This window comes from Pteronotus mesoamericanus, unplaced genomic scaffold (assembly GCF_021234165.1).
Source record: "Pteronotus mesoamericanus isolate MK-2021 breed Mesoamerican mustached bat unplaced genomic scaffold, CSHL_Meso_final contig_169, whole genome shotgun sequence".
NCBI lineage: Eukaryota > Metazoa > Chordata > Mammalia > Chiroptera > Mormoopidae > Pteronotus > Pteronotus mesoamericanus.
The window spans coordinates 22,148,576-22,161,857 of NW_026555068.1; the positions used below are offsets into that span (position 1 = coordinate 22,148,576).

Genomic DNA, 13,282 nt, shown 5'->3' on the forward strand with positions numbered 1-13,282 from the left:
AGAAATGACCCCAGCCTAAAAGCCAGCTTTGGCAGAGCTCCGTGAGATACTATTTTACCAAAACCTAATAACTAAGCATGCAATATTCTGCAAGTGAAATTACTTTTAAATGAAAAGGTAAAAAATAAAAAGCAAATGACTAAGTGTAAACCATAATGCATCGTCTAACATGCTATGAGTGATTTGATTAGTATTTATAAAAATCCATTATCAACTGAAAAATTTAAAAACAAACAAATTAAAAAAACTCCACTGTAGTTTTTAAATAAAAAATTAGAATTTTTCTTTGGCATAAGTAGAACATAAAAAAAAAGGTTAAAAGCTTTTATATTCTACCAAATCACATGTATCAGGCAAAATCTAAATTAAACTGTATAATTTTATAAGACTATAAATTAGCATACTTATTAACTTTATGGAGCTGCTGACACATATACTTATTATACTAACCCTTCCTGACAGCCTAATGAATCTGCTATCTATGCTTCTTTCTAACTTTATTGTCAGGCAATGCCAAATATTTTCTATATACAGAAGAAGTATTCATAAGAGATCTTTCACGCTTTTAAATTTTGTGCATTGTGAAACATGTGTTTTTGTGTTTCTTATTGTACTACAGAGAAAAGTTCAGTTAGAGATCCACACTTCTTTTTTTTTTTTTTTAACACATTTGAACACCTCGTTTTACTGGTGTGTAATGGTTTTCTGGTTATGACGTAGCAAGGTGTGTTAGGCTATTAACTGTATGAAGTCTTCTGCTTTAGCAGTTAAATATCATATTACCCTAAATAGAAACGTGTATGTCTTCTTAGAAGCTACACTACCATGGCTGGGGACAATGAGCTGAATAAAGAACTATACTCCATGTCTTGCCCAATTTAAATTTGTAACAGTGAATTATGTGTGGGAAGTCTCTTCGGTATCTGGCTCCATCATTAACTAGTTGTGTGGACACATAACCTCTCTAAACAGTTCTTCATCTGAAAATTGGGGTAATCGTACCTTTTTCATAAAACAGTGATGAGGATTGAATAAGATAATGTACACAAAGCACCCAGCACAAGACTTGTACTGAGAATAAGAAACATACTCCATGGCGACCATCGTAACTGAGCTCAAAGTGCCCTATGGCCAAAGGGTAGACATGGAAAGTAGATTTTACAGAAAATTACAACGTATGAGCAGATAATGAAGGTCCGGAATAAGAGAACACAAACCCAAAGTCCCTCCTTCAGATGAAAACTGAAACAGCCCCCGGGTGTGTCTGAGGTGCGGGGCGGGCCTGTGGTGGCCTTGGGGCTGGCAAATGGCACCCGAAAGGATTCGGAGACCACGCGATGGTGGCGGTCACCAAGCAACAGCCTCAGGAGACCCTACCAGGCACTCTTCCCTCCGGTGGGCGCCCACGCGGCAGAGGTCTACCCGTAGTGTCTTCTGCTGCAGGGCCGTTTGGGGAACGGCCACTCGGAACATATCGCTGAACGGCAGGGCCTCCGCGGCTGGATGGACTTTTGTCCGGAACAGGCAGCTGACGTCCGCTGAGGAGGGGAGCAGCGCGACCCTGAAATACCTGCGGAGAACGAGAGAGAGAAGCGGGTTTCAGGGGCTCTTCAGTCACCCCGGACGCGCAGCAAGCGCCTGAAGCTGCCTGCAAAGCAGAGAAACACGGCGCAACGTGGGGTTTGTCACCAGCGTCAAGCTTTGCTGCCACAGTGGGCTGGTCCCGGCTAGGCGACACGGAGGCTCTGTCCCTACTGTGCCCGTGCCACCTGCGCCCCAGCCTGCCACGCCGCATGGGCCGCAGCACAGGCCGTGACAGGGAAGTGGAGGGGAACAATGTCCCACCTGCCCGAGTACAGCCAACTCCAACAGGAGGGATTTCTGAGCCTGGGAAGGTAGGGGACACGCTCAGTAGGTACTGGTGACTTTGCCCAAAGGATATTGCTCCTGAGCATTTAACCAGAGTTGTGGTCGAGCATGTCCCAGGAATGGAACACACTGTCCTACCAGAGAGAAAGAAGGGCTGGGCAGCGTCCTGCGACAAAAATTTAAAACAGATGAAATTTAGTAGCCCAAAAAATATCACTGTCTAGCATCTCAGAAGTTACTGGGGACGACAACTTCTGTTTTGAGGGCCTTATGCTTCGTAAAATTCAGAAGAGTTAGAGAGAAAAACAACTTCCAATACCGCCTTATGGTGAATTTTCTGAGCACATGTTACATGAGGGCTCTCAGTCCCTGGAAACAGCACGACGCACTGTCCTTAAATCCCAGCGGGAGAACACCCATTAAATCCCGGCGGCCCGAGGCCAGGCTTGTCTGCACCGCACTCTAACCGGAGCCGCTCAGGTGGACTGACGGCTGTCCCTTTGTTTCTGCATTCACATAAGCACTGATTACGGAGATTCAGCCCCAAAATCCCAGGCGCCCCGGGGGCCACTGCTGCAAAGGCCGGGGATGCGGCTGAAATCCCTTCTCTCTGCCTTTGTGGGAAAGCAGCACCAGGGAGCTGGTGGAACGGACGGAGAGAATGTTCTATTTCTCCAACTTCAGTTTCACTCCCTACTAACTCCTTAGGCGGTCCTAAAAGGGTCCTGTGAAAACCAGCGAGGTTTGCATGGTTCAGAGCTAGAGGCGCCGGGGACAGGAGGTAGGGCACTGTCTCCTCCTGCTGCGGGGCCCCTCCCCCAGCTGGAGCTGGGAGCCACCTGCAGAATCGCACGCTGCTGCACGCTGCTGCCGAGTGGCTGAAGGACACCCTACCCGCCGGGCAGAGGAACTAAGGGCTCTGTACGCCTGTGTCCTCCAAGTCTTCTCCGCCAGCAGCGTCGCCTTGCAGGCCAGGGCTTTCCCGAGTGGGCTTGGGGCCGTGACACCGCGCCCCACGTGGGGCGGGGGGGCGGACCGCGGGGCGAGTCCCTCCTGCACACGGGCTGCGGGCAGAAGTGCCTGCCGTCCTCACCACCCAGAACTATAGCTGGTCCCGACCCACGCTGGCTGTCGCCATGCCTCCAGAGGGCGCTTGTGTGTCCCCTCCTAGGAGGACAGTGAGTGGCTGTCATTGGTTCGGTGGCGGCAGAACGCCTGGGGATCCCCGCCCTTCCAATGTGAGTTTAAAGAAAGGATGCGTTCTTAATGAGTTCTAGTTTTCCCGTGAACTTGTGGGTGGACTCCCACTGTTCGTAGACTCGATCCCTGGCAGACCTGTTGCCCCCGGACGTGCCATCCTAAAATTAAAAAGCAGCCAATGGCATGCTCCGATATCCTGGCATTTTATTGGTGGGGAGCAGTCACAAATCTTGCCCTGAAGCCAGTCTTCCCTGAACACCCCCACCGGCTGTCCTAGCTCAGTCCGGGAAGCAGTCTCCCTGGGGTGACCCGGCCACTCCCCCACGTGCCTTCCTTCCTCGCTGGTCTCACTGATAATGTGGACCCCCAGGCCTTGATTGCAGGATGTCCTCCAAGCCCACTCCCCTCCTGGAACGTGTCCCCTCCAGCTTTGCTAATGGTCAACACACAGGCATCTATCACCTGCTAAGTACTCTCTGTCCAGGTCTTTGTGTCTTAGATCCAGCTTCTTTTTTCTGATAATTCTTAGAACATTGGGATGTGAATTTAAAAGGAAAATTGGAAAAGAGAAGAGGAAACCCACAGAAAAAAAATCCAGAATTCTCACGTTTATTCTATCCAACGCCCTTTATCATTGAGGAATATTCTCTGTCACGAAGGGAAACATTCACCTGGCTCGGGACAGAGTCTTGAGGGACACCCCTCGAGGGTGCTCTCCTATGCCCAGACCCTTGTTCTAGAATATTCAATGTGGCAGTAAGTGCGTGGTGGACTTACAGAGTCTGGAGCCTAAGTCAGAGACGCTAAGTTGAAATCTGGCTTCTTCCTGGCACTTTATAGCCACGGTCCCTCAGAGAGTCCCTGAGATCCTGACTCCAGAAAGCATGACTGGTGACAAAGGTGTCTCAAAATACCTGTCAGGAAGTGGTGGGCTGTGCAGCCCTGGGCCACCCCCTCCTTGGGATTCATGGTTTCATGAAGTGAAGTAACTTTAAGAAATTATCGGTCACCGAGAAGTGAACATTTGATGATAAAAACAAGATATACTCTTACATCAAGCATGACATGATTTGCCAATATTGCACCGATAAATAAAATTTCATCTGACCATATTTTCATGTAAAAGGTCAGAAAATTCCTCCAAGCCAAGTTGTGAGTAGACACAACTCAGCAATAACAAAAGTTTTAACTGTATTTCAAAAAAAAAAAATCATGCCCCACCCTAGCACAAAATGCAATTTCTGTTGAAAAGGGAGATAAAGAGTCGTGGTTCCTATTCTTAATAATGAATCGGTTGAATGACAATCAAAACCCAAATGCTTTTCTCCCATTCTCCTTTTCTCCCGTCTTTCTCTGCTGTTGCTAAGGCGAGGCCGGCCCTGCTCTGGGTTTCCTGTAACTTCGCTGGCCGGGTTGCTCGTTACAAGGTAAAACGGTCACACGTGCACAGCCGTAAGCGTCTCGACTTGTTCTTCACGGATTTCACTTACACTTTCGAAGTATGAGGTATCAGGAAGGCATGGAGATTTCGGAGTTGTGCTATAATCACCATGAAACTTGACCTTTTTGCGTCGTATCTGTCAAAAGAGAAGCCGATGAGAGGAGCAGAGAGCACGGGCCAGTGGGCGCCACACAGAGGGCTTGACGCGCCCCGCCCCCACGCTGCCGGTACCTGAGTCCGATCTGCACCTGGGCCGTCTCCACGACGACTGCAGCATCCTCCTCCCCATAGGGAACGTCTTCCACCTCGTTCGGCCTGGGAACCGGGAGACAGCGGGAGGGGAGCAACTGATGAAAGTGGGTACGGTCACTGCCTGCCACTTTATCAGTTCAATTGCAAACCTGACTTCACAGCCCCCCCCCCGCCACCGTCCCTGGCAGGGCTGGGCCAGGGAAAGCTCGCTCTGATGTCTTTCTTCACCTTGTCAAGAGGAGCCTGTCTCTGACTCTCAGGGGGAAGACGTTCGGATGCCCGACTTCCCTGGGCCTCCCTGGGCCTCCCTGGGCTATGCTGACACCTGTTCCAGGAGCTGGCTGTGCCACGCGGGCCATGCGAAACCACTCTCAGGTTCTCGGTCAAGTTTTAAGTCGCAAAGAGGGTGAGGTGTCCGAGTACGCTCACCCGACAAACACGTTTGTCGTTTCCCTGGCTGATGGCGCGTTTTGGGCACTCTGAACTGTTCGGGCACAAAGCCCTGGCCCCCTAAAGGGCGGACAAAGGCAGTGGGACATCCCAGCCCACCCCCATATGCATGCTAGGAGGAGACGGGGCGACTGAGGGTCCCCCCCCCCCCCCCCCCCCCGCTGACGGGAAGCCTCACTGTTTCACGAAAGCTTCGTAGACGCCGCTGTCTCCAGCCACCGACTCGTCGGACACGGCAGCCGACACGCAGGCCGTTTTCTCCCCAAGCACGTGGACCGCCCTCCGTTTTGGTAATGACTTTTCCACATCTAGGGAGGGAAGGGGGCAGTGGTGAGGAGAACTTCCCATTAGGGCAAGTTAAACATAAAATACACGTGCAGTTTGGTTCTGCGAGACCCAAAATAGAATTCCCGTCCGAGAAGCAAGGATGTTACTAATCAAACCAACAGATGTGGATGATTCAAGGCTCTGTGACTTCGAAGGGTCCTGGGACACCAATTATCTTGGTCATTATTGGAAGATGAACATGGTTTTTCTTTGTCCTGAAATATTTTAAGGGAAGGGATGAAGCACACACATTCTCATTGGTCCGGGGCCTCTGTTTCCTGGGAATTCACTGCAATTATAGCCACGCAGCAGCGAGAACGACTACCTGCCTCCCTCAGGTAGCAGGTATTTCTATACTTGAGAGCGTCTAGCTCCTCGAGGGCAGGCAGGGTCTCTCTCTGGCTCCCCACCCCCTGCCCCACCGACATGCCAGAGTCTCCATCTCCTGTAGAAGTTAAAGAAAAAAAGCTTTTCCCCGAGAGAATGCCTCATCAGCTAACACCATTAAAAAAAAAACCCCAAAAACCTTTGTGGTGCTGCATCTTGAGCACCAACTACCGCTTGACTTTCATCTCTAACTCATATTCCTACCCCAGCACCCTGCAGTGAGCTAGGAGCGCTCCCAGAAAGCTCTGCTCCCCGGTAACAAGCGGCAAGCCTGCGGAGCTCTTTCATCCGGCAGGGACGGTGTTGGTATGCGGCTCGCCCCCTTCGGAGCCCTGACTTTACATCTTGTTAAGATGTTTAAGTTTCAAGGCTTCAGATTACAGGATTGATCGCTGGCGCTGGGATGGCCTTTTCCTTGATGATGGCTTCTGACGGCTTCTCTCTGCCCACCCCCTTGTGGGAGAGGGGAAGGTGAGGACATGATTTATGGATTACCACCCCCACCCCCTGGAATCGCCGCAGCAGACTGACTGTTGACTGACAATGACAGGGACTGACGAGGGAAGGACTTCGGAGTTACTGCAGCTCAGTCTCCATCATCCGGCCGGGGCTGGTGCCGGAGCGCGACATCCGAAAAAGAGCTCACTCGACCTGCACGAGGCTGTGGCGCCCGGGGCGCGGGGGTGGGGGCGGGGCCGCCGGTGTCACCGCCCTGAGCCACCCGCTCCCAGCCGAGGCCAGACGTCCGTGGGTGAACTGACTCGGAGAGAATTAGTCTTTACAGTTAAACATAGGCTTTCAGTTGTTTTTCACGCATGAAACTGAGCATTACGTGCAAACAGAGCTCTCCAATGTATTTTTCCTTAGGGTGACTTTTTAACTTTTCAAATGCATCATGATTATTTGTTTCATGGAATTGATAGATAGGTAATATATATATTTAAGTTTTTTCTATATACAGGGTCTGGCACATATACTGCCCCCCTTTTTTTAATTACAAAATCTTTTATTACAGAATCACAAGCATGTAATTCTGTAACAACAATATCACACTCAAGTGCACCATATGGCATTGTAGGTGAAATGTTCACATTAAAACTATAAATTATTACAGCCATATTATTACCCTACCAACCCCGCTGCAGCAGGCCTTCCTGCTGCCGGGCCCTGTATATAAAATAATGACTTATGTGTATAAAATTAATTCTAAGTCTCGTGGGAGCGCCAGAGACACCAGTCCCTGGGCAGAGGCATCTCAGGCAGACACAGCAGCAGACCCGAGGGTCAGCGTCAGGGTCAGGGCAGGACAGGGACTCCAAGGCTCCGGGGCCCCGGGTGGAGACAGACCTTGGGTGACGCTCTCACTGATCTGTCCCCCTTCTCCAGCATCTGGGTTCACTGCCTGGGCCCCCGAAAGGCACTGAATGTTGAGAAACGGTCACTAGAGAACACTCCAAACACAGGAAGAGCGAACGCAGCGTTGACGGGTTCAAGGAATGAAAGGCCCTTCAAGTCCAAAGCCCAGGAGACTGGCACAGAAACCACCCTGCCTTCTCCAGCCTCCTTTCATAAACGCCAGTGGTTTGTCCTAAGAGCAGAGTGTTACACGTATCACCACACATTATAATAATCACCAGGAACTGGGGGCTGGGCCCAGGATCCGTGCTTCGGATGGATCCCGGCATAATCCTCCCAGGACCCTACGAGGCAGGCACCTTATCGCCCCCCTTTTTCAGATGAGGGACAGCAAGCTGGAGAGGCTGGGTCAACGGGTGGCCACAACACACGTGCCAGTGGCGTGAGCGCAAGGTGCACACGGCACTCCTTCCAGGGCTGGGGGGCCTCGGTGGGGGGGTCTCTGCTTTGCTTTATGGCGCCACCATGGAAGCCCCACTCCTGTGCTTACTTTCCTTGTGGCTGATGAACTCAGTAACACGTTACCTTCCGCTCGGGCACCTGCCAGGCAGTGGCACACAAGCCACACGCGCCTCTCCTGCCCCGGCCCCGGCCCCGGCCACCGGCAGGTGGGTCTAGCTCTTCAGGATTTGAAACCACACAATCGGGAGGCATTCTTCTATCTGTTTACATATCTGAATTGGCCGGTGAAGTACTACTTAGAATCCCTAGGACCATAAACACGAATTAAATATGCTCCTAGGAGGCCCGCCCTTGTGTGTGCTGTGGACACGCAATGAAGGGGTGCGTGTGGACCTACACGGGGCTCCCAGGGCCACTGGAGCTGCTGTCTCCTATTTCCTTTCCGGCTTGTGCTGCCACAGACCCCCACCTTGGACCACAGCTGCGGCCGTGTGCCAACCAGGGGCCATCTTGTCTTCTTTGCAACCACGCCTAATATATAACAGCTTCGGGAAACAATTTCGCAGAGGGAAACAATTTTAGAGACGTTAAATTCTCCCTCTGTTCCTGTCTCTTTGAGCATAAATGCAGGAGCAAGGGCTCCTCCCACGGCGCCTTCTTGGGCTGCAACTAGAAGTATGGCCAGAAGGTGGCAGGGTGACACTAGGCACGGGAACCAGCTTCCTACAAATGAGGCAGAAAGGGGGAGTCTGGCATGAAACAAAAATTGTATTTATATAGAATTCCCTGAGCAGCCTAAACACTGAACCCTGGTACTAATTAGCTGGTATGCTAATTGCTTTGGCTTTCATCTGTCTTCGGCCAACTTTGAAAAGAAAGCCTTGTTCTTTGCCTTGCTCGTTCCGAGCCAGAATCGGTTCGAAAGTCTGAAGTGTGTCCACAAAGCATGTTCCCAGTCTCTGCCGTACACAGAGAGGGTCTAGATGGCAGAGCAGATCCTTAGAGATGAAACTACTGCCAAGGGAAGGTGACTTTTATTTGATAAAGAAAAAATGTCTAGGGATATCAGTGAACAACTCCTTAAATGAGGCCACAATAAAAAGAGCTGCGGAAAGACAGGGGCATTTTCCCATTTGTTTATAGGGAAAAAGCCACCCTCCGATTCTCCCCTTAAAACAGCGGAGAGGGAACACGCGACAGCGAAGCCCACGTTTATTTACCTGCCGTTCCTTCATAGAAGGGCTCCCGGGCACATTCGTGGAGGTCTTTGTCCGCCAGGAGAGGCTGGGCCGCGCCGCCCGAGTCCGGGTCCAGCAGTGCCTGACTCTCACCCAGGCCCATGTCTGCAAAACGGCTGCTCAGGTCACAGTCGTCGAAGTCGGTGGTGAACTGATGGAGAGGAGCGTCGTGAGAGGACAGGGGAAACGTGCCTTCTAACACCAAGGGAGAGCCCGGCGGGGACAAGGAGGAGAGGGAGGACCGTGAGGACAGGGACGTCACCGACTTGGGGGCCTCGGCCAGCGGGGCCGTGGGGCCTGCTGCTGCGGCGGCCGCCCTGCAGGGACCGCCCTGGCCGGGCTGGCCGGGGGACTTGACCACTTCGTTTTCATGGATGGTGGTGATGGGTCCGGAAGGAATGTAGCCGCCCTTCTCTTGCAGGAGGAAGTCCAGTTTATACTGATAATCTGCGTCTATCTGGTCGCCCTGGCCGGTGTAATAGAGCTCGCCGGAACTGAGGGAGTTGAGCGACCCTCTGCTGGAGGTGTTCAGGGAGCCCCGGCTAGAGGCCAGGGAGCCGAGGCTGCTCCCGGACGACATGGACAGGGTGCTGGCGGAGAGGCTGCGGGAAGACAGGGCTTGCTGCCAATGCTGGGACTGCACAGGCGACCCAGGCACAGCCCCCGCGGCCTCCTCGAGACCCCGGCGAGGCCAAAGGGCAGCCTCGGGGACCGGGCAGCGGACTTGCTGTTACTCCGAGTATTTCCAGGGCTCTTCATGGACATTTTCGACCTGGCTCTCTAAATACTCTTGAAGCAGCAATTCTACTCTTATTAAAAACCACCCTCCTTTTGCAAAAGTTACAAAAGGGGGAGGGGATCAAATACCTATTGATGGGTCTACCTGCAGAGATACCCAGAAGCAGCTATGCAGTTAAATCTATAATAGAGCCCTGGCTGGTGAGGCTCAGTGCACGGAGTGCTGGCCTGAGAACCAAAGGGTTGCTGGTTTGATTCCCAGTCAGAGCACAAGTCCAGGTTGCTGGCCAGGTCCCCAGTAGGGGGCGCGTGAGAGGCAACCACACATGGATGTTTCTCTCCTGTTTTCCCTCCCTTCTCTTGTCTCTAAAAATGAATAAATAAAATCTTTGAAAAAAAATTATAATAGAAGGGGGGGTAAACAGTACAAAGTGTTAATACAGTTACTCTGCTTAACAAATGAAACTTTATTTGCGAGAGAAACAAAAGAAGCTTCTGAGGACAAACAGGTAACACAGAGGCCCCTGGGCCCACCTGCCCTTCCTCTTCTCTGTGTATTTAAATAGCGAGTATGTTTTCAGACGAATCACCCACCTTCCCTCTTAAAAGAAAGACTGTTGGGGAGAAAATCTGTCAGTTCCCTAAGTAGATACTGAGGGTAAAATATACTTTCTTCCCACAACATATTCAAATGTTTTCCAAATATGACCTTGGGGTTCATGAAAAAAAAACAAAACCTATGCAACTTTAAGTTGGCGATTCAAGTTTTAACAGTAGTAGTATAACTATGTTCTTTTCTTTTAAATAGTTGAACATGAGGAGAAAAGCAATCAAAGGTGAACAAAGTGAACAAAAACATGTCTGAATATAGTCGAGAATAAAGAAACCTCTCCTCAGGAACTAGACAGACTTACCTTTTCAGCTGTGAATGCAGATGCGTGGTTAATTTGGTAGTTTCTTCAAGTTTCAGTAAAAGCTCTTTCCTTCGCTCTTCCAATTTCAATCTAGAAAGAAAAAACCCACACAAGTGAATTTATGTTTTCAAATGATTATGATAATGCATGAAAAACGGAAGGAAAAGAAAAGGTCCCTGCTACAGAGAAGTTACGTACCACGGGGGGGAAGCCGGTGACCCCGGCTGGGAGAAAACAGAACCCCGGCAAGAAGCAAGTGGGCGCATCCACAGATGCGCCTGATTAAGGGGCGCCTATGCCAAGTCTCAGGGTAACTGAGAATGTTTTAAATTTGGCTTGCTAAAATTCTCTTTAAAAAAATATTTTTCATTCTATTTTTTCCATTACTATTTAACACCTTCTCCCTCCCCCAACCCCCACAATCACCACGCTGTTGGCCGTGAGTCCTTTTTGCTTGACTCCTCTAGAATTTTTTTAAACAGGTTAAGACAACCCTCATGCTCTTACGAATTATAGAAAGAGAGTGAGAAGGAAAACAAGAAGCTAACCAAGATCACAGAATCCTACAGGCCTGCGACTGGGTTTACGTTACTAAAACAATTTAACGGTAATAACAGGGAATTATGAAAGATCACCCCAGGTACTGAATTGTTCGGCCAGAATAAGATTTAGTGATAAAAAGTCCTATCTCAATTTGATGAGAATGTTAGGGATTAAGAAACAAATGAGCCCAAACTGTGCAAGATACAGACATAAACGTGATTTCCCGTCCCGTGGGCAGGCAGTACGTCTGTCCCATCCCCCCGCACCGGATCCTCACGACATTTCGTCCCCTCGACTTCACCTGCACTAGCGTTTGGCGGTTTTAAGACTCGGCCGCAGGGAACTGCGGCCCTGAGTAAATACATCAAATACTGATGAAAATGCATCAAGTGCCCAGGGCTTTATGCAACAAGGCACCGGCACCAGGGCCGCCTGCGTCGTTGCAGGGTCTTGAGACACCGTGGGAACGAGCGTCTGCAGAGCGTGGGGGAGGCCCGGGGCCGCAGGCTGCGGTTCTGTCTGCTCTTAGCAAGTCGCGGAGGCGGGGCCTCAGCGTCCTCGTCGGAAACTGCGGGTTGTAGCCCTACTGCGTCTGCCTCGGCGGAGCTGCTGACAGCGTCCGGGGTCCGGCAGGGAGGGGGGGCGGGGGGTGGTGGGTAAGGCGCTGCGGACTCTACCAAACGCACCTGCCCTGCGCAAAGCCTAGCCCAGCTCTGCAAGGGGGTGATAGGAAAACCAGCTCCTCGCCTTCGGAGAAAAAGAAAATTTCCGTAATTTTCAGCTTCTTTGAAAAGTTATTTTGCATTTTAGGCAGTGAGAAAACATGCTCGTGTTTTATTTATAGGTATCTATCCTTTGATGTGCCACCAACACAATGCTATTATGTGTTAAAATAAAAGAAGTAATTCTTGTCGTTTTGTTTAGCACTTCAAAGGGTGATAAATTCTTAATTCACGGCTTGCAAAGGTGTATTTTGAAAAGGAGTACAGCCTGTAGTTTTTAAATCTCTTAAACATAAATAAAAACCCAACAAGGAAACATATTAACGCAAAACAGATGAAATGAATAGAAGTGCGGAGAAAGCCTAAAAATCTACTAAAATCCATGTCTTCTGAAACAGGAGATGCACTTTCTAATTCAGTTTTAAAACTAAATATTGCACAAACAAAGGCGTTTCTGACGCATTAGGGAGGCTTCTGTATGATGTCAGTGTTTCGTGCTGAAATTTAAAATCCCGTCCTCGTCACAAGCCCTGGTCCCCTCTCCCCGCTCCGGGCGATCGCTCGGGCGCTGTGTGCCGGGCCTCTTCGTGGCTCCCGTGAACGGCTGAGGCCCGGCTTTTCCGTTACTGCCGGCACGTCCCTAGTCAGACGACAGGCTCCTAGAAGGTGGGCGTTGACCCTTTCTCCCATTCCCACCCCGGCCGCCTGTCGAGCCAGGAGCACCTGCCGGCCCCTCCTGATTTAGACCACCCAGAACTTTCCACAGAGGGAACACTGCAGGCCCCCTATTGAAGTGGTAAGTTCCTTTTCCATTAAGAAATAAATGACACTCATACCCCCACTTACTTGCCTGAAAATTTTCCTTAGCAGCAGAAACATTTATACAGTCACATGCCACTTAACAAAGGGGGTGCGCTCTGACAAACGTACTGCTGCTCATGGTCGTGCAAACAGTGCCAAGGGCACCCTCACAAACCCGGAGGGTGCACCTACTGCAGGCCTAGGCTGCGGGGTGCGGCCCCCGGCCCCTGGCACGCACACCCGCACTGGGTGTTACTCCACAAAACAACATGCGATCAAATCAAGAGCCAGAGGAAACGCTGCCCTCAAGGCACGGAGCCGACACGAGATGCCAGAGGCTGCTGATGAGCTAACGCGGCGCACCGTTGTTTTTATGGGCTTTCTCGGAGCGCTCGAAAAAATGATGGCTCTTCAGCAAACTTTTAAAAAGTACTCTTTGTAGGGTGCCCTCCAATAGAATGATAAATAGTATAGTGTGGTGAAGACATAAACCAGTAATGTATTCATTTGTCACTGTCGTCAAGTATGAGGTCCTGCACTTGACTGTACGTGCTCTGCTTGCCTGCGCCGGGCAGTGCAGGA

At 50.6% G+C, this 13,282-nt stretch overlaps 1 protein-coding gene across 2 annotated transcripts in view; it reads right to left on the bottom strand.

Annotated features, from left to right (window-relative positions):
* WWC2 (WW and C2 domain containing 2) overlaps positions 1–13,282 on the bottom strand; it is a 135,477-nt gene that overhangs the window by 21,439 nt on the left and 100,756 nt on the right. For both annotated transcript variants that reach the window (XM_054566194.1, XM_054566193.1), the window contains 6 exons: positions 10,635–10,724; positions 8,965–9,584; positions 5,391–5,520; positions 4,742–4,825; positions 4,560–4,646; positions 1,378–1,570 (listed from right to left, as the gene is read on the bottom strand). In XM_054566194.1, coding sequence (XP_054422169.1) covers positions 1,378–1,570; positions 4,560–4,646; positions 4,742–4,825; positions 5,391–5,520; positions 8,965–9,584; positions 10,635–10,724 — 1,204 coding nt within the window. The remainder of the gene's footprint in view (positions 1–1,377; positions 1,571–4,559; positions 4,647–4,741; positions 4,826–5,390; positions 5,521–8,964; positions 9,585–10,634; positions 10,725–13,282) is intronic.